This window comes from Dysidea avara, chromosome 4, assembly GCF_963678975.1.
Source record: "Dysidea avara chromosome 4, odDysAvar1.4, whole genome shotgun sequence".
In the NCBI taxonomy this organism is placed as follows: Eukaryota; Metazoa; Porifera; class Demospongiae; order Dictyoceratida; family Dysideidae; genus Dysidea; species Dysidea avara.
Window position 1 is genome coordinate 49,697,046 of NC_089275.1, and position 22,667 is coordinate 49,719,712.

General features: G+C 39.9%; 1 protein-coding gene across 1 annotated transcript in view; it reads right to left on the bottom strand.

Moving 5' to 3' along the window:
* The window catches only part of LOC136252647 (ABC transporter A family member 9-like), a 55,983-nt gene that overhangs the window by 31,108 nt on the left and 2,208 nt on the right, over positions 1-22,667 (bottom strand). The window contains exons 2-10 of the mRNA XM_066045172.1: positions 15,420-15,518; positions 15,293-15,365; positions 2,637-2,850; positions 2,437-2,590; positions 1,624-1,772; positions 1,462-1,572; positions 1,314-1,415; positions 1,212-1,261; positions 1,069-1,164 (exon numbers count right to left, since the gene is read on the bottom strand). Coding sequence (XP_065901244.1) covers positions 1,069-1,164; positions 1,212-1,261; positions 1,314-1,415; positions 1,462-1,572; positions 1,624-1,772; positions 2,437-2,590; positions 2,637-2,850; positions 15,293-15,365; positions 15,420-15,518 — 1,048 coding nt within the window. The remainder of the gene's footprint in view (positions 1-1,068; positions 1,165-1,211; positions 1,262-1,313; positions 1,416-1,461; positions 1,573-1,623; positions 1,773-2,436; positions 2,591-2,636; positions 2,851-15,292; positions 15,366-15,419; positions 15,519-22,667) is intronic.

A 22,667-nucleotide genomic window follows, 5' to 3' on the forward strand; every position in this document is an offset into this window, starting at 1 on the left:
ATTCAACCCCACTCAACCCCAGTGGTTCAGTTTTGATATACACAGCCTATTGGAGGAACCGTCACGTGATAAATAACTAACCGTACGAAATAAAGCCAAGCAGCAAGTTGGGAGGAGAAAACCAGTGAAAATCAACTGCACAAGTGTCTAAGTAGCTTTGCAGTTCATCAAATCTTGTCTACAGATTGATTTTCCGTGATTTAACCATTTGAAGAATGCAATTACTGCAAATTCTTTTCAATAGCGCTTAATTTGTGTCGTACCTCCTCTGGTTGAGGCATATATATCTCCAAGTCTGGTTTGCAGACATTAGAGCAAGTGTGCATGTGCATATACACACAAGGCCACTGATTCAAGGCATACAAATCAGCAACACATGCCACCGTAACCTGTATAATACATCTCCTTATTGTTGCTATTTATTAGTAGTACGTCACTATCACTTCATAGAGTCATCCACACTGCTTATTATCGACCATCACTTCATAGAGTCATCCACACTGCTTATTATCGACCATCACTTCATAGAGTCATCCACACTGCTTATTATCGACCATCACTTCATAGAGTCATCCACACTGCTTATTATCGACCATCACTTCATAGAGTCATCCACACTGCTTATTATCGACCATCACTTCATAGAGTCATCCACACTGCTTATTATCGACCATCAAGTGCAGCAGCTACAAAACACTACAAAACACTACACAGAACCTACAAATGCTCAGTAAGTGATGCTACAAGTGTTTATAAACCACTACATATATGGCGATTGTGGTGGTGAGTGAGTTAAATTAATCACAATAGCAACTGGTGATGTTCTTTGTGCAATAACAAATGAACAACGTTCCTTCATTACCATGTCACGCTTACATGTATTATAAATCTACACAACTGCCATGACTATATTACAAAGGATTATTTGTTAGACATTGAAACACAGAATTTAGTAACCTAAAAGGCCCTGCACATGATTTAATGTACAACAAAGATAGTAAACTATATTCCACACTACCGTACACTATTTCTGAGAGGAAAACTGCATAACATTATTCTATAGCTCACCTAGTATAACTGCTATATCAATATCAACATCATCTTCTTTACTGGGTAGTGGCATTACCCTCATATCAATCATGGAATCACCACCCTCATTGTTAACTTGGTAACAGTGATGTAATGACATTACACATCTAGGAGATGCTTACCAGTTAAATTCTTAATATACGCATTGTGTACAAGATTGGATGCCTGCATGCTACATAGATGACACTACATTGAGATGACATCATGTGACATCATAACGTCACCTGCGACTAGTGTCAAAAGTTGACATGCCACGGGGAAGTAGACGTTCATAGACTTGTAACTTTGGAGCCACTACTGTGTAGGTCAGTTCCTTTTCTTCAATCCTGAAGAATAAAATGGATGAGGCTGTTATCACATGATCACACTAACGTCTTAAATATCACTCCAGCATGAGGTCTAATGGATGAGAAGTTCCTCTCCTGAACATAATGCATTACTGTCCTATACTGTAGTTGTGATATTGGCTGAGCAAGATGGTTCCTGCAGAAGGGTGTGCGGCTGTTATAACATCAACATGAGGGACACACCCACCTGTCAAACTGATCATTACCGGATATAGTTTCATCACCATTACGACTATAATCCCTGATCACTTTTACTAGACGATCAACTAACTCTTCTTGACTACTTAACTCCATTAAGAACGGAACATAGATTATATGGTCATCATTTCCATCATACTACAATAATATTTAATGCTACGTTCATAACAGCATCAACAAACAAGCAAATTACATTATATACCTCTTGGTGATAGTATTCTGATTAACAGTGCACTATAGACTAGAAGAGATTTCTAGTAATTCTCAGCCCTATAGCTCAGACTCCCTCCACTACCTCCAGTAAATTTGGAGAGCACATTATGGGCAGGAGTTATGTATGTATTGTACCACAAGGTATACTGCTATATATGGTGTCAATACTGCTATATATGGTGTCAATACCATATGCAGATTTAGTCACATGTACGGATTCACATTCACCTCATACGTAGTGTAGCTAAAGGAGATGTCCATTGTAATACTGTTTAAATTGTAAAGCCAATAAAGATGGCAGTCAACTAGCTGTGAGATGATAGCCCACCACTGTAATGAAACACTGTATCTCTCTCTCGATACAAAACAAAGATCATAAAACTCCTCTATACAGTAGGCAAATAGGATGATATCCAGAGCTTATCTTCAAAAGTGTCTAAGCATTTACAAAATGTTAAAACAGTCACGTATTGTACCCATTACTGTTTTACACTGGGCTGGTGTTGGGTTGTGTAGATTTGTAATGTCATAGAATGCAAACTTGCAGTTTGTAAAACAGCAAAGGTTAACACTTCGCCACACAACTTACCACAGGATGAGATTTAAATGTATAATCCTGGTATTTTTGGTTGATAGTGAAGTTTAGTGTGAAGTTATATTGTAGTGGTGGTGGTAGGGAATTACCAAGGAAACCAGTTGTATTACCATCATAAGTCATACATCCCAGGTCCTTCCCTGCTTTACTATAGCAACAGTAAATGGTGATCACTAAATAGAACAATAACTAACTTGACATAATAGAGGAAGGGAAGATTAAACAAGACTCTCTGAGGAGGAAAAGCAGCATGGGTAAGAATTTGTAGCCTGTCATTATCAAGCCATGGCATGTCCACGTCACTCTTTACACCTGGCTGACTGGCAAAGTAGCCAATGTTGACAACATCAATGTAACAACGTTCAGGATTATCAGATTTGTGTGGACATGATACCATCCATGACAGATCTGCAAGACACAACATTTACATACACACCTTGTATACTTAGTACCAGTCTTTAACTATATGTACTCTTAAAAAGGGCGATAAGCTGGTTATTCATTCCACAGTTTTTATCACAAGGTAACAATCCCAGGGCTCAAAAATAGGCTCAAAATAACAGCGTGTCATCTGTCATTTTCTACACAAAAGCCACCACAACTGACCAGATTAAAAATGGTTTGGCATTATGACTTATCTAAATATCTTTCCAAAAGTTCTCTTCGTGTATTTTATTTATTATTCTCCCAACCTTTTCTTCACCTGAGCATTCAAACTGTTCAGCAAGATTTTTAAAAACTATAATAGCGTAGTTGAAGTTGTGGTGTAATTGCTGTGCATTATTAAGAATCAGAAGTGATCACGTGTCGCTGTCTCGTGTTCGAAGTCGAGTCATCGGAGATAGATTTAATGGCTTGTTATTAAATCAACTACATGGTCCTTCGAGCCAGAGTAAGAACTAGTGACAGCCGACATATTGACGAATCAGAAGAGAGTACCGTCACTAGCCAGACGTTTCTTAACCACAAACGCGAACACCTTGGTACCGGGTTATATGGAACCACCTCAGGCTAGTGAATTGTGTGTTTGGACATGTATTTCATTGTTTTTCTCTTCTAGATAATCCAATACGAACCTAGGACAGCTACAGCAGTGGTAATTAATTAGAACAATTATCAGATTCCCAGTTGACGGACTCGACCGTAGCGGCAGACCCCACAGACAATGTCGGAAGCCCTCGCAAGAACTAAGAAGGCGCGAGCAGGCCATAGATTGTCGGCTACAAGGTTGATGCGCCAACTGGATGGGGAGTATGATATCGACGATGGACCATCGCTCGACTGACTAAGGCAATGTAAGCTTTCATTAACTGAAAAGCTAGATAAGCTACGTAGGTTAGATGAGTAGATCCTCACAATAGTAGAGGATGACAATATAGAAGACGAAATAGAACAAGCAGATCAATTTATAGAGCGGATCCAGCAGTCTGTTTTTCGTTTAGAACGCCAAATTAGTGCGAAGGAATCTAGTTCTATTATTCCTCCATCTACATATAGTGTCTCACTGACCAGTACTACACATAGTGTCTCACCGACCAGTACTACTACTACAGATTTGGACCCTGTTTCTGGTGGTGATGTAGTCACAACCACCAATGTACCCCCACCCACTGAGCATACAGTAACAACAGCTGACTCTGGTGCAACCACTGTCGTAACTAGTGCTGTCCTTACACCAGCGACTCACCATGAAGTTACCGAGGCAAGTAGCTCCAAAGTCAAGCTTCCAAAACTTGAACCGAAAAGGTTCAATGGAGACCTTACGAAGTGGGAGATTTTCTGGAGCTCCTTTGAATCCTTAATCCACCTGAATTCAACCTTGACTACTGAAGACAAGTTCCAGTATTTGTTGTCACTGTTAGAAGGTCCTGCTTATGCAGCTATAGCTGGATTAAAGATAACTGGACCCAATTATGCTGAGGCCATCGATACCCTGATCAAGAGGTTTGGTAACAAATCGTTAATCATAGCCTGACACATGGACACCTTACTGGAACTGGAGTCAGTAACATCACCAACTAACATCAAGACTTTACGACATTTATATGATAAAGCTGAGTTTCAAGTCCGCAGCTTAAAGTCACTAAATGTACTACTTGACACTTATGGTAACTTACTTTCTTCACTATTCATGAATAGACTACCACAAGAATTTCGTTTGATTGTCAGTAGGGAGGTTGGTTAGGATGAATGGCATGTTGATCAGATAATGGAAATAGTTGGGAGAGAAATTAGTGCTCGGGAGAGAGAGTTCAGGTTCACATACACATGGAGCAGGTTCAGGACCACCCACCATCACATCAATGATGGCTAGCGATGGTAAGCCAAGGTGTTGTTATTGCCGACAGACCCACTCCTCAGTATCGTGCAAGATTGTCACAGATGTCACACAGAGGAAAGCTATCTTGAGGAAAGCTGGAAGATGCTTTATTTACCTGAAAAGGCACCATATGAGTCGAGACTGTCGCTCACTGATTTCATGCTCCCTCTGTAGTGGCCGACATCACACTAGCCTCTGTAAAGGTCATGATAGCAAACCTCAGTCTGCAGACAACTGTACCCAATTCAGTATTCCTTCCAGTCGACCTCCACCAAACTCAGAAGTCCAAACCCCTTCAACCACCACAGGGTTATATTGTGTTAATGCCGACACGCCTGTATTATTGCAGACAGCCCAGGCATATATTCACAAGCTAGATAATCCAGCCTGTGGGATGAACATCAGACTCATGTTTGACAGGGGGAGTCAACGATCTTATATTACTGAGAGAGAGTCAAGGAAGCACTGGGGTTGGTGGCGGGGACAAACTGAAGTGGTCAACATCAGAACATTTGGGCCAGAGACCACCAGGACGCAAACTGTAGAGCTTGTTTCAGCAGCTATCATGCTCAAGGAGGGAAGTCATATTTGTGTTCTGTTTTCAACTGTGCCTCTTATATGTGAGCCGCTATCCTGTCAACCTGTTGCATACACCAAGCAGAACTATAGTCATCTTTCGAACCTCGAGTTAGCAGACTTTTCCAGGGTAGGAGATGAGCTTCAGATTGATGCCTTGATTCATTATTGGCAACTAGTAACTGGGAAGATCATACACGGAGACAGTGGACCTACTGCAATTCATACTCATCTGGGATGGGTACTATCTGGTCCTGTTGGTGGCACCTTTGCTAGTAATCGCTCTTATCTACCTATCAGTCACTCACTGCATACCAGCGTAACTTATCCCTCTGATTCACGTAACTCGTTGGATGATTCCCTCAAGGCATTTTGGGAGCTGGAGTCGCTAGGCGTTAAGCAGAACAAGCCCTCAGTTTATGAAGAATTTAAGAATACCATTGAATTCAAGAATGGTCGTTATGAAGTCAATCTTCCTTGGAGGCCATTACAGAAGAAGCTCCCTAGCAACTTTGGACTAACCAAGAGGCGACTTGAGGGGCTAATGACCAGACTCTGTCATAATCCAGAAGTCAGAAGGGAATATCATGCAGTCATGCAAGACCAGTTGCGGCAAGGCATTATTGAGAAGGTTGCTGATGAGCCACTGAATATTGAAGAACACGTGCACTACCTTTCCCATCATGCGGTTATCCACAAAGACAAGCAAACAAGTAAAATACGGATAGTATATGATGCTTCAGCGCGATCTGGAGGCCCCTCTTTAAACAACTGTCTATTCTCTGGGCCCAAGTTTGACCAGAACATTCTGGACATTATCATTAGATTCCGGACCTATAGAATAGCGCTGATTGCTGATGTAGAGAAGGCATTTCTGATGGTGTCAGTTTGTAAGGAGGACTGGAACGCCCTACGATTCCTGTGGGTAAATGACATAGAGAAGTCATCACCAGTCATCCAAGAGATGAGATTTACCAGAGTGGTATTTGGGGTATCCTCGAGTCCCTTTCTTCTTAATGCAACCATCAGCCATCACCTGGACAAGTATCAAGATAAGCATCCACATCTAGTGCACACACTGAAGCATTCTATGTATGTCGATGATCTAACATGTGGTGCAGACAGTGAGGATGAGGCCTATCAGCTCTATGCCGTTTCCACTAGATTGTTTGCAGAAGGGGGCTTCAACCTTAGGAAATTTGTGACAAACTCTGTCCCCTTACAGGAGAAGATCATCGCACATAGAGAGAATCCAGGGCATCCCGAGCCTGTGGCGACCAGTAGTAGTAATGTTGTTGAAGAGAACGCTACCTACACTAGCACACTTTTTAGCAAGGACAGTCAGAAGATTCTAGGAGTCAGTTGGAACCCAGTCAGTGATACGTTAATATTTGACATCAGGACAATAGCCAATTCATTGAGAACATTGGAACCAACTAGGAGGAATGTAGTGGGCTTCTCCTCACGGGTTTACGATCCACTGGGATTCCTGTCCCCAGTGACAATCACCCTGAAAGTTTTCTTTCAAGAGTTATGTAAGGCCAAGGTAGACTGGGATGAACCTCTCCCAAGTGAGTTGTTGTGTAAATGGAAGTATTTAGTGTCAAACTTTGAAGGTGTAGTCATATCTGTACCAAGGTGTTACATTATGACAGGCACTGTTGAAGATTGTGTTTTGTATGGCTTTTGTGATGCTTCCAAGTTAACCTATGCTGCTGTTGTGTATATGTATGACACTGTTTCAGGTTCAGTACAATTTGTTGTGTCTAAAACAACAGTGGCCCCACTTGTCCAGATGACTATACCTAGGCTAGAACTATTGTCTTGCCTTCTACTTGCAAGGCTCATAGTACACGTCAGAACGGCACTGGAGGCAGTAGTCAGGGCTCAGATTGGCCTGTGTTTTACAGACTCTAAGGTTGCATTGTTCTGGGTCCAGGGTGAAAGCAAAGAATGGAAACAATTTGTGCACAACTGTGTTACAGAAATCCGTAAGCTTGTGCCAGTCTCACATTGGTCCCACTGTCCAGGAAAGGACAACCCAGCTGATCTTCCTTCATGTGGTATCTCCCCTAGAGAACTGGAATGTAATCAGGCTTGGCTACATGGCCCACAGTGGTTGCCTAAGATGTCATTGAAGCAACAGAGAAAAGAGATTGACATGCCAGCAGAATGTGCAGCAGAACTGAAGGGGAAAGACAGCGTCATCAGCCATAGTCTTGTGGTGTCTACAGCCAGTCCAACTATTGGCACAGTGATCAACTGCCAGCGATTCAGCAAGCTTCAGAGGCTACTGAGGGTAACAGTATATGTACACAAGTTTGTCATGTGTTTTAAGTCCCTCACAAGGCACGGCTGTGCTGTTGACTGGGCTGTCACTGCTCAGGACATGGCTAATGCAGAAATGACTTGGGTTGCAGACTGCCAACGACACTTGATGAATGAACCTAAGTTTGAATTGTGGAAGTCTCAGTTACAGTTATTTTGTGACAAGGATAACACTTGGAGGTGTGGTGGACGGCTAACTAAGGCAGACATTTCCTTCAGCAAGAAGCACCCAATCCTATTGCCTAAGCAGCATCATTTTGCCATGTTAATAATAGAGCAGGCCCATGAGAGAACTGGGCATGGTGGAGTAAAGGATGTACTAACGGAAGTTCGAACGAAGTACTGGTTTGTCCGTGGCAGACAGTTTGTGCAAAAGATTTTGCATCGGTGTATGACCTGCCGTAAGCTTGAAGGACGCCACACTATCAAGCAGTACCCCCTCCCCCACTGCCAGAATACCATGTAAGAGAGGCACCCCCATTTGCTTACAGTGGTGTTGATTTTGCTGGCCCCCTCTATGTCAAGGTGTCAGATCGATCAGAGAACAGCAAAGTGTGGGTCACCTTGTACGCTTGTTGTGTTACTCATGCGGTACATTTAGAGTTGGTCCCAGACATGACTGCGCAGACATTTCTTCGATCATTCAAGCGATTTACTTCCAGAAGAGGTGTACCAATACAAATGGTATCGGACAATGCAAAAACCTTCGTGTCTGCCGCACAGCTAATTGACAATGTATTGATGAGTCCAGAAGTACAGCAGTACGCTGCAGGCATGAAAATCAAGTGGGTATTCAACCTTGAGAAGGCACCATGGTGGGGCGGCTTCTTTGAAAGAATGGTGCAGTCTGTGAAGCGATGTCTCAAGAAAGCAGTTGGCAAGGCCAAGCTGACTTATGATGAATTGTTGACCGCATTGACGGAAGTGGAGGCTATCGTTAATTCAAGACCTATTTCTTATTTCTCCAGTGAAGACTTTGAAGAGCCTCTCACACCCTCCCACCTGTTGACTGGACACCGTATTTTAGGACTACCAGATGGATCAGTTGCAGTTGACAATGATGACTTAGACTTTACAATTGATCAACAAGACTTTCAGACTCGAGTGAGTACTCTTAAGCAAACTCTAGCAGAATTCTGGGACAGATGGCACAATGAATACCTTCTCCAACTGAGGGAGAGATACCCGCACACAGACACTGGTGGTGTTCCCAGAGCACCAATTCCGGGTGAAGTGGTATTGATTCAGGATGAAAATCAGCCATGTACTCTATGGAGACTTGGTAGAGTTAATGATGTCATAGTAGGATCAGATGGACACACACGAGGAGCTACTCTCACAACTGTCGTGAACGGCAAACAATCTATCCTTAGACGTCCTATTTCCTGTTTGTATCCGCTAGAAGTTGATCCGAAAGTAAATTTACAGAAGACAATCCCTGATGCGGAAGCTACCCCAGCTGAACAGAGTCAGGAAAGTGCTGGACATACTCGACCCGTTAAAGCAGCTGCTGTGAAGGCTAGACAGTGTGTACTAACTGACAGTATATAAAGTATTCATTATATGTGACCGGATTTGCGAAAAGGTACCTTTTCCACACATTTGACATACCAGCAAACTAAATGATGTAACATTTAACTCCTCATACCGATTAACTTGCTTTTAGTATCAAAATGTAGCCAAATACTGTAGTTACATTCATTGAAAATTTCAAGCAATTATATTCCATGATCAAAAATTATGAAGCTTTAAAGTCCAAAAAAATGGGTCAAATTTTGTGTGTGAAAAAGGTACCTTTTCGCAAATCCGGTCACATATTATGTTGCACTTAGCAATTTATTAGCTACCCCTTAAGTTGACTGATGGTCAACAGGGGGAGTGTGGTGTAATTGCTGTGCATTATTAAGAATCAGAAGTGATCACGTGTCGCTGCCTCGTGTTCGTAGTTGAGTCGTCGGAGATAGATTTAATGGCTTGTTATTAAATCGACTACAAAAGTGAAGGGGGAGGGGACCTGACCAGAGTATAATATCTCTGGCAGCAGGGGGTCTGGGAGGCTGCGCAGAAACGTAGCCACTGTAACTTTCACAATATCTCAAAGTTCCCACAATTAATTTATAGGAACATTGTAGCATTTCAACTAAAATATCAACTTTTCTAGTAAAAAGTATTTAAAACAGGCTATTGCAGTCAATAAAACCTCTTTTGGCAATGTTTTTAGCTGCTGACTACCAGGGATAATAAACATTTAATAGCAGTACAAACACACCTCAGAACACTTGGTACAGTTGTGAGTAGTGCATAAACGAATGTACTGCATTCATTCAATGGTTCAGTGGTTCAAATGGTGCATTATTCAAATGACATAAGTGATGTTTGAATGCGTATGCACAATCTGGCTCATATTGGCGACTGATTGCAAGAATTTAACTGATCATCACAACGTGAACCATTTTCACCACATGTGGGCAGTTAAGCTTGCGACAATAGAAAGTAACTGAAGGAGTAGCTTGCACCACGAGTGACCACGTCCACTGCTAATAGCAAAGTGCAGTTGGGAAGGTTGCTGGAAAAGCTGTAGAGGAAGAATTTTCACAGGTTGTGTACTACAGTTGTAGTTGTAAGGTCTTTTAGCAGCAGCTACACCTTGTTTTGTGTTGTGGTTACTACTCCAGCTACCTATCTTGTTACAGGTGAATTATATACCAACTTGAGAAATTCTATTTGCCAAAGGGAGCCAAAACAACAACTAATTATTTTGTTTGTACCAACTTAATTACATATGTTATTCGTCACAGCTTCAAATGTTGCATTCTAACCTTCAAAGCTTAAAATCGACATTCATTTAAGCACCAGTTGTAAGACACCAATTTTCTCAATGGTTCAATCCCACTGTAAGCATTTTTTAATATTTTCAGACTACTTTTAGGAACACGTTTTTATGAAGCATTTCGACTGCTCTATTAGGGTATTTGAGTGTTTTATTGTATCAATCTTTTCACGGTCACTCTAAGCAATTTCAGCAAGATATCATTCTGATGGGGGGCTAGCCACTTCCTATGACTGATCATCTATTAGAGTGACTGCTTTATTAGAGTATCTTAATCTGAAGTGCACTAATTTTTAGGTTGTAATAAACAGTTGGCGCCCAACATGAAGTTAAGTTTTAATTGGAGAGGTGTCTCCTCATCTCTGTGACAATGACTAAACTCCCCGATGATATCTGATTGCATATTGTTCGAGAAACGAAAAGTGATTTATGAAACTTGATGAACTTATGAAGGTAATAAGGGATAAGATGGACACATGGAAGACAAGTGAAACAACCAAGTTAAACCACTGTTACATAATCGTAAACAGAATTCTGAGAACTGGTTTTCCTGGTGCAAGCACCTTAGTATCCAGTGAATTTCATGTCCAGTGACTTATTGTGATGGACCTCATTATTCTGCTTCTTGTAGTAAGATCAGTTCTATCATTGAGAGGTGAGAGACATTGCTTAAAGTTGGAAATTTTGAAATCAAATCACAAGATGACCAGTAAGCACACTTGTTGTACTTGTCATATGAGACTCCATCAGTTCATATGTGACAAACCTGTAGATGAATTACTGAGTGTTCTAACCGTCCAGCCTGTCTGTCCAACAAGGACCCTACAAGCAATGCAACAGATATTTCCTCCTTGAATATGATCACGTTGTTTTGCAAACTGCTAAAGCAATGGCAGATAATCCAGTTACTGGTCACATCATTTCGGTGAGCTTCTTATAAATTTTTATTAAAGAAAGATGAAGGCATATAAACATTGCATCAATGCAAGCAGCCCATTTGGTGTTAACATCCTGGAACACTATGGACTACCCAATACCTTGCTACCGGATAATGCAAAAACCTTTCATGTATGTAGTACTGCCATAATATATCGATACAGCGATGGTATCAATATTAAACCTCGGTGATAAATGTGATAACTTATATCGATTGTTGTATTTGGCATTTACGGCTATTTAACAATTACAGAACAAATTTAATGATAAACACATGCTCAATCATTCTTGAATCTTTGGCCAAGATAGCGACATATGAATAGACTTGTACCACTTCTCAATGGGAAGAGTTCAGTATGGAACTCTTTTGATTTAGTTGATAATGCTTCGAGGTAAAAAGATAGTATACTATAAGCTATGCGACCCCTTGCTAGCCCTCCTCGTCTACTCAACAGAACTAACCTACCACCTTAAAACAACACATCCAGAACAGTGATCGCTGTTCAAGGCAAGAAGACGAAGGTACCATTGAAAATGCTAGTACAGCGATGCCTTTTCTGTCAATCAATGACTGGAAACATGGTGGAGTAAAAACCTTATGATAAAGCCAAGCTGTTAACAGCACAATTTATAAGCTATCAGAGTTGTTGATAAACCAAGCTTCAGAAATTTGCTTTTACAGCAGCTCCAGTTTGAGTTGCCACAATGAACACACTTTAGCACTAAAGTAATCCCAAACCTTTACTATTCAGTGTGTGACAAATAGAGGCTCAACTAGCGTCTGTTAATTACTCTACCATCACCACAGATCTACAGACTTCAAGACATCAACACTGTTCCTACAATTCACTTACCATTCATTTCATTGAGTCTGCTGTAAAGTCATTATATTTACAGACACTAGAGGCTCCGAAAGAACATACAGCTGTTTTTACTTCTAAGCTTAGAACATTTTCCTTGCCTGGCTCATACTCTCCAGTTAACCATCATTAAGAAAGTCTTACTATTCCACAGGTGAACACAGCAATCACCAGGTACAAAAACCAGTCGAATATTTTAACCAGTTGACCAAAGAAACATTCTGCCTTCATGCAAAACAAAAGATGCTTCATCTTCACATTTTAATTCAAGATTGTCCAACTCAATGAGACTACATTAGCAATGCAGCAAGTCGCTATGGCAGCTGTTTTAAAAGTTGAATACTTAATGCCAGAAGGTGTTCAAGCAATACATGTGTTATTACGTCATACAAGTCACTTCAGCAGTTATGAGCAAGCAACACAGTATCACCTACAAAGAAGCGGATGAACGCACCTGTCTTATCATGCCATACTCAGATTGTGTTCTAAAAGTCTCATATGTTGCAAGGCTGTACTGAAATACTTTGAGCATAGTTAGTGAAGTGCAGAATAGGTATACAGAATAGGTATACAGAATAGGTATACAGAAAACAACAAAGAGAATTCAGTGAACGAAAAAAGTTGCGACATAACGGGGCCAGGTTGGTAAGCTAAGGTGCACCATACAGTGGTCCCTCCATTATCCAAACTCATTGGGCCTTAGGTGTGTTCAGATAACGAAAAAGTCCGGATAAACAGCCCTTACATTTATACACAGAGCTCAGTTAAAATACTCTAATAGAACATACACTTTACATTCTAATAGAACAATCAACTGCAGTTTGGATAATCAATGGCAGGATAATGGAGGGACCACTGTTATTGCTTGTCTATGGTTTAGACAGAAATATAGCTCAATTTTTCGGTGAGTCTCTCATTATACCAGTGGCTTCAACATGGTACAAGTATTGATTTGCCACAACAATACTAAATTTCATGTTGAGATATTGATGAGCTAAAAGTTGATAAAAAGTGTGCATGGTTAATCTGTGTTTACACTTAGCACACAGCAAACACATCATCTCTTTTATGGGCACATGTTTAGACTGCTACAATGAAGGAATACTCTCTGGAAAATGGTGTAAAGTAGGAACCTGTTAACAGCTGGTAAGGAACAAAGACAAGTGTCCATTACTATACCTACAGTAATCACTATCCCTCATTACAATGTGATTGATATCTAAAAATAATAATGTGATCTTCCTTGATATGAAGTTCCATTTGATGTGTAGGGCTTCTTTTATTGATATATAACACTTAGACACCTCAGATCAAAGGAAACCACAACATTACATTTCACTGAAAGCACTTGTGTGGGCGAAGATCAAACAACATATTTCCATACAGCACTATAGTACAGAAAACTGTTGATCATGTGAATAACATTTTAAAGTACTAGAAACAATGTTATCTGTTTGTTTGATGACCAAACTTGTACTATATAGACACTTAGCTTGTACTATATAGACACTTACCACTTGTCTGATAGTGACATGGTTTGAGTCTATATAATGAACACTCCAAACAAAGGCGACCAGAAACCACTTTAAACCAGTTAAAGTACTGCCACACTTGCGCAATATGAAAAATAATATATATACATACCACTCTGGTGTGGTCTCAAGCTGAATACAGCACTTAGTTTCACCTTGTGTTGTATTAGTCTCTCACTCACATCCTCATGCTATTTTTTTTCCATATTGCACTTGCAGTGCTTTAACTAGTATATATTTACCTAATCACAGGGCAATATCATGTGATCAAGTCCCTTTGATATTCCCTTTGTTTCTATCTTGCATTACTGTGTGGAGATAGTTTTTCTAAACAGCACATTTCAACTACATGACAAGATAACTGAGACATTCTCAAGGTCAGTAGCCTATGTGCTTCAGTAGTTATCTTAGTACTTCAAGTATCCATAATGGTTAGAAATGGTACCACTAAAACCAGCGAAACCCACAATTGTTTCTATAGAAAAGTAACTGACTGTATAACATACAAATAATGTTTGTACATAGCTCATGCTATAAACCCACAATCGATGTTTAGATAACTTTGTGTAAAACTAATGGGTGAATGTAAATTTCTCTTTCACCTATTAGGTGAGCTGGTCCTACACTACTAATACCATGGACACTCAGGGTTCACCTGATATTCCCGCACACTCTGGCTTGTGCGGTTTGAGCATATACATATATATCAGGCAATTCCTCATGACCATGGTTACTTACATAAATAATGAATTTAGAAAGCTAAACAGAGCTGGCATAGCAAATTTATCAGAGCTGGCTCAGTTCAGAGGTGTGTTTATACTATAGTGAGTGACAACTGAGACAAGCCAGCACACGATATGAGGCAAATGTAAACACAATGTTAGAAATGAAATTGTGCCAATAGCTGAATGTGAACCCATGACTCCTTAATGCTAGTCGGGTGCTATACCACTGAACAGTTTGCTCCATGGTTTTCAAAGGAATGTAGCTCCAGTTTTCTCTACTGTAAAGAATGGAATGAATTGGTGATAATTGCCGGATGATGAGCACTTTGGCTTGAGTGTGAAATGTATTAATATGTATAGGAACTGGTCAGTAAGTGGCGTGATGGTCAAATGGCTTTTCAGCTTTACATAATACAGGTTAGTGTTTCATGGCCACACTGCTTCCCTGTAATAATAGGCGGGTTCTTCCCTCATCCAGACTAAATTACAAGGAAAAGTGATCTGGTCATGTGAGACTATAGCTTCATGAATGTGGGAACATTTTTCTTTGATAGAAGTACTACAAACAAGTATACGGAGTATTACTAACAAGTATACGGAGTTTACAACCAAATAAAGACCATAACAATAAAAGTGGCTTAAACAAACAGGATCACCTGATTAATCCCCTTGTTTGAGCATGTGTAGTAATCTCTACTAGCTCCTAATATTTTCATGCATTTATTTCATGTTATATCACTCACCATGGTATAGTGAAGGCTGCCCAGAACCTGGTACCACATTATCAAAGTTTTCTATTATGACGTCAAATAACATCTGAAACAAACATGTGATAGGTCACATGATGTTGACAGCCCCACCCCCTAATACCTGCAGAATTCCAGCAATACTAATGATCACAACAGGAGCTAGCACCTGACACAGAAGAGTTGTTATGTTACGACGTTGTAGCGTGAGATCCTTCAGAAACTATAGGAATTAAATGATGTGCAACATGTACAAGTGTACAACTCTCATTACAGAAATAAGATTAAGTATAAAATTAATATAAATGAATTCTCCAAATTACAAATTGTAGGTGCTAGATTTCACCACACAAGCAGTAATGGTGTAACCAAGGGTTCACAGGAAATATTGGTGTTATTGCTCAGCTTTTGCCTTTTAAAAGTTTCTGCTGTGTTGTCAAAAATGAAAGGGTATGATGGTGGAAGGGTATGATGGTGGAAGACAGAAGACTAAAACTAGCCTTCAAAATATTACCGTATTTCCTCGAATTACGGCCTGTCTCGTATAAACGCCTGGTCCTGTTTAGTTGCCGGGGGTATACAGCATCATAACAAAAATAAACGCCTGGTCTCAAATAAACGTCTAGTGCAGTCATTATTTTTAACAATTCCAGGCAGTGTTACAAATGAAGTGAGAACGCTTTATAGAGTTCCTTTTAAGCTTGAATCTGTGGGGAAACATCAAGGAGAGCCCAGGAGAGTACAACACCTGGGGGTTTGAGTTGACTCGTGAATACTGATCAGGTATATAAACACTGGTCTTGTATAGTCACCGGTCTCGTCTAGTAGCCAGAGTAAAAAGTTGCTTGAAAGAAATAAATGCCCGGGCCATAATTCAAGACAATACGGTATACTGTTAAAACACACATTTTCAGAGACTGGGTATTTCATTACGCTCAATCACTATATATTTTCTGAACTCCAAATATGAAGGTAGTTTGTGGCCTCTAACTGTACAGGACTGTTCCACATCAACAAACCAGTCTTGTAAAATTCCAATGTCACAAACCAACTTGACATGCCTTCACACAGTTAAGAGCTCAGAAAGTATACGCTGACTGAAGATATGCTGCTGTAACAGATAGTGAATGTGTCTACCAGTAGAATGTTAGTGAACAAGTTTTAATATCTGGATAGGATCATGTGTGAAATGAATTGACTAGTTTGTGATGAGGAATTGTATAAAGTGTCACAAGTCTAGTTTCAGCTTCTTTCATGAGCCACACCCACCTAGAGGGATTATGTGCTACTGTGTGTGGAGCCACACCCATTTATCAATAATAATTCAATAGGTGCATTGCAGTTTGTAGGTATCCACAAATCCATGTCCATTGCTTTTCTGCAGACTTATATGGAGCCACACCCACTAATTTATTATTTGGCGTACAAGTCAATGTGATAATATAACAGTATTGTACAAGTCACAAACCAACTTCTTTAGTGAGCCATGCCCACTTATTGGGAATGTGTGATATTGTCTGTAGGCATGGGAGGCATGGGAGCCACGCTAATTCCACATCAGTAAAGTGTGATGAAGCTTACATAAAGCTACACCCATTTATAGCAAATGTGTTTTGTTGTCTGTATACTTACACTGAACCATGCCCACTGACTGAACATTAGACAAAACTTACTTACCCATTAATTAACAAGTACAAGAAAACTATTTTTAAGGAAAATAATAAGGTTGGGAAATAAGGTAAGACACCTGCAGATATACTAGTCCCTAATTCAGTCTAGAGGAATGGTTGGGCATGATATAAGCACCACCAAAAATTATTTGCATAGTTCAGATACCATGACAGCTGATTATATGATAAAAGTGTTTAACAACAGCTATACTAGAGTGTATCAAAGGTTCTTATAAAAGACAGGTAGCCGGCCAAGCAGTCTCCCGTTCTCTATGAGGCTAGGCTAGTGGAATCTACCTTGCTCTTTTCAATTCTCTGCAAGGCAGTGATAATGTTCACATTGATTTCTTGGGACGACCATTAGGCTTAATTCCAGCGTGTTGGTTGTTTTGTAGTACTTTACATCAATTCCATCCACAAACTTCCTACACACATGACCCCCTCCCCCCTGCTCCAGTACTATGATCCCTAACCAAACTTAAAATTCCTAAATTTTCCCTGTACTTGTTAGTTGGAATTTTTTTTGTAACATTACTATGACTGGTGAACCCACACATACCGCATCAAAAGAAAGGATGACACCTGACTTATTATTTCTGGACTTATTATTTCTGAACGCACACCCCAACTATCAATTACTTATAAAGTGAAGGGCCATTACACTTCAGTGTGTTACACAGCATTACAATTGAAGAACACTACGAGAAGGACATTTGTAACAATCCTGTCACTTGGAAAATACAAGATTCCCATTACAAATGTAGGGAAAGTCATCATGCACTACCACGAGTTGACATCTTGTGCTGTCGGCAAAGAGAAATGAGACAAAGAAAGGCAAAGGTAAGTCCACGACTCATGCATTACAAAAATTATAATAAAGCGAAGCCGAACATTGAAAAACTAATTCCTGCAGTCTTAACCATTACTGTCTGAAGGCGTCAGTCAGTCAGTCAGTCAGTCAGTCAGTCAGGTACCCATTAACTAGACAGGTGCTAAAAGCATGATGGGGCGAGCCTGAGTTATGTAAAAAGTGATGCGGCATCTACTGTATTTCCATGAATAGCGTTTAATGTGTGTGTGTTTGTAGCTATACATACAGAAATGCTCAGGCTACTCTAGAGGTAGCTGGAGGAAGGTGAAAAAAGTTCAAGTTGGGAGGCTAAGTGGCCTGCCAGTATATAGCTACATAAGCATAGTCAGCTAGGACTTATCTCCCTGTCTTCTGCAGTTTCATTGGCCAACTGCATGCTCTCTTCTGCGAGTGTACATGGCGTCTATCAGGTGTCTACTTGCTTCTGCTTCATCTGGCATTTCTGCTGCTGTCCTCGCCCTGTCTCATTCTCTCCCTGCCTTCTTCTAAGACGATCTTCTTTGTCCATGTCAATGTAGATAAGAAGTTGTAATCCACGTGACAAATTCTAAGCCAAGTGGCACAAATACTGCTAATTAAACAATATAATGTAACAGCCTTCTTCGTACAGGAAGTTTTCGTGAAAGTGACACACGTACCATTCACCCGGGCATTAACCAGCCAGTGTTCCTTCCTCGCCCTGTCTTGTTCTCTCCCGGCCTTCTTCCAAGACGATCTTCTTTGTCCATGTCAATGTATATAGGAATAAGTTGTGAGAGAAGTGACAATCGCCATGTGGAGCTTTTTTCCGTGTTCATTACGTAAACTCTCGGGAATGGTTGTACATACGGTTGTAAGTACAGTTGAGCATTACCAGTGTGGGGTTGTCCGTATTCGTTACGTAAACTTTCGGGAATGGTCAGACGTACGAGTGACTACTGCCATTTGTGGGGCTCGCTCAGGCTCTCCCCAATTAGTTTCACAGCAGCCTGTTGGGAGTGTTTTAGGTTTCACTGAAGGTACTTTTGAGCTTGGTTATACCTAACCAATACTGGCACCATGAAGGTATTGTGAGGTAGCTGGTTTCTGGTCAACATTTTTTTCATGAGAAAGTACAAACCTCCTGGAGTACTACCATACTGTACGATATGCTAGTGGAGTGTCCAAAGTTGGCACATGGCTCAGTTTTATTAATCCAGGTCACATCCGGGTCTGCTATCTGGTTCAGTGGGTCACCCAAGTATACAATAAGCTGTGTATACCCTCTCTGTACTCCAGATCTATAGCCCAATATTCAGTGCACATTTGGCCCAGGGTATCAAAAGCTTCCGGAATTATTGCTGTGACCTCTAATAAAGATAATAATTATGACATGCTACTTATTTATGATATCATTAGGTGGTGAGGTAGACACTTAGTGGTAAAGCTCTTAAATGATTTCTGGTCTAACAAGTTGTATGGCTTCACTAACATGGTTTCAGTTTCACCTGTGCTAGCAGCATAACATGATGCTAATCAACTCTTTACAGTTTAGTGATTGTAATTGATCCTTGTGCTATTTGTTTCTGGTAACATTAATTACTGGTACAGCCTTTTTCTTCCCTGATTTATAGATTATGTACACAAATGATGTCATATGTGAGCAACTATCGATACTGCTACATATTAATGTCATGATTAGTGACTAGCAACATGGACAGTCTTGTAGATCACAACTAAGACATTGGAAAATAGTTTGATGGTTAAAAATTAATATACCCCCACAGAAGCCATAAACTACCTTTGGGTGGTTAATGGTCTATACCAGTTATGTAAACAATACAGTATTCATTAGGTGACATCATCAATACTGTCAACACAAAGGGCAGTATATCACTGAGACACAATTCTCAATGTGTTGTTATTGTTGGTAACCAGAATACATTCCAGACTATTTGTTGCTATAGTTACCATGTTATGCATTGGTGGGAAATCTGTACCAGCAGATAATGTATAAACTTGTGGTTGTATTCATTTAGACAATCAGTCAAACTAATTTCCTGGTTGGTACAAAGTTCAAATCAAAGGAAGATGGGATGTAGTGTTGTTTGTGGTTTCATAACTGTTAATATTGCAATGCTAGGTGATAAATCAAGATGGGAGGGACTACTCTATTCCACAAGACTTTGATGGCAACAATGTTATATCATCAGTTGACTTGTTGTTGAAAACTGATCTACACCTTGTTGGTAGGACAAACCTTGTGTTGTTTACTTAATTGCATCTTATCACATGAGTCCCACACAAAACCAGTAAATGATGAGTTTTCACTGGGGCTCATATTTAGTCAGTACATACACTAAAGGTTATGTACTTCGTTTTGTAAGGATGCTTATGAAATAGCAAGAGAGAAAAATGCTGATAAATCGAGGAACAAAGTAAATTTCCTTAACTAAAAGCTTACATGAAGTAAACCTAACACATGTGAATACCAAATGATGTAGTATGCAAATCCACAACAATTTCTGGTGATTTAACCCCATGACATTATAATACAATTACCACCTACTGTGTAGGTAGACTTATGTGGCAAAACAATGCTATCTGTTTGTTTTAAGACCAAATTTGTACTACACAGATTGTCTGAAAACCGACATGGTACAAGTCTACAAAATGAACGCTCCAAACAACTGTTACAAACACAACTAAGTTAAAGCACTGCCACGCTTGTGCAATATGAACAAATAGCACTCTGGCATGGTCTCAAGCACTCGGCTTTACCTCGTGTTGTATTAGTCTCTCATCCACACCGTCATGCTATTGTTATCATATTGCACTCGTGGTGGTGGTTTACCTAGCATATACAGAATTATAAAATTAATAGTCTTTGTACTTTTATATTTCATAATTAGTGAATTATTATGTAATTCTCTAATTACATTGTTATGAACTGCTAAGAAAGTGCTATTCAAATAAACCGCACACAACATATTTTGCACACGGACAGAAGTATCTTCTCAACTGTTCAATAGTTTATCTACCACACTTTTCCCCATAATTTTTTTTTTGACAAAGCCACAAGGCTGTCCATTTGCATAAGTACAAGACATGCCCCTTTGGCTATTCCTGGTAGTCCATGAGGCCGGCACATTATTTTTCAGTTGCTAAATGCCTGTAAAACCTGAAGGGAAGGTAGTTTGCAAGGTCTGAGGAGAGTTGCCATCACTGTATTTCAGACCGCTGAAAAGGAACCACCTCAGAGCAATGTGGAAGTTTAATATAGACTTCATTTAGCTTTTTACTTCTTATATGCAGATTGCTTTTACTGGTCTGAGTGTGTACAAATAACACACACACATGCACGCACACACACTTTTTGGAAAACAATTTCAATTTTAAAAATTTTGTAAGTTAATCAATAGAACAGTATTGCTTATCAGTAAGATAGGTGATCTGCTGACCTGGCTAGTTTTCTAATTCCGTTTCTAGCACAAAATCAAACAGTGAGTTGAAAAAGCAGATGACAAAAACTTAACCCTTAAACGCGCAAAGGCCATTATAGTGGCCCTCACGCATGGCAGTAAACAAAGCGCTGTAACTTCCGAACCATTGTCCCTATGGCTACGCAACTGCCATCATTTAATTCGTGATGTAATAGCGAATGAAATGATATGTAGGGTTTTACCCTACACTGAAACAAAGGGCCAAAACTCGCCATGAAACTAACTTTTTACGAAATGAACACGTAAAACTGTTTACATACCTTTGGAAAAAGACTCGTATCTCCTTCCCAGTTCATTCTATTGTTCTGCAATAAATGCCGATCGATTCGCCATTCAATTATGCCTCAGGCTATATATGGGTCACGTGACTCAGCCAATTACAAATATGGCTGCCACCGGAAGGAATACGAAATCGCGAAAAGTCAAGACGCTGTTCTTCATCGCTTCATAACAAGTGAGCGCCTGTTGTTACAGTGGTTATTTAAACTCCCCCTGATAGCCTATTGGATAAACTTTCTGTTTATATAAGGTGTTAGGCTAATTCAGTTTAGCAAACTTTCACCACTTTCAATATAAAACCAATTTTGGTAAACCCGCATTTCTCAAAACCTGCGTGCGCGTTTAAGGGTTAAACATGTACATGATTTAAACTCAATAGAAGGTTTTCTCCAAAGGGGAAATTTTTATCCCATTAATTAGCAAATAGAGATCTGTGTGTGATAAAGTGTTTGACATGTTCCATTGTATATAATTATAACAAGAGAATATAAAATAGTGAGGAGTGTCTAACTGCCAATACAGCATGACAAAAAATTGAGATTGGCTTCCTAAGTAATGGCATATTTTTTCTTTGTAGCATGCATAACTTCACTAGTATTGTATGTTAATTTTAGTTTTTCTCAAAATGGATAGTTGTGCAAACTAGGTAGGTTTTCGCAGAAACAGCCACATACAATTGTTGTATACTTTAACCAAGAGTTTATAATATGCCTTAACTGCACACAGATCACTGTGCAATATTGAATAGACAATGATCTTTGAACAAATTAACACTTTTATTGATGATAGAGAACTGTTGATAGGTGTTGATATGTGCTAAATAAGGTAATGCCTTTGTTCTACCAGGTATGGATACCCTCTAAGCTACACAGTGAAATTGTTGGTTGTGTACAATTACTGAGTTTATTTATTTTCATCTTTTCAACCAAATATTTGGGCAACTCATTGGAATGTAGTCTCATGGTCAGGTCTCTTCCCATACAACCCATACAACACAAATAAATAAATACACACACACACACACACGCTACACACACACACACACACGCTACACACACACACACACACGCTACACACACACACACACGCCA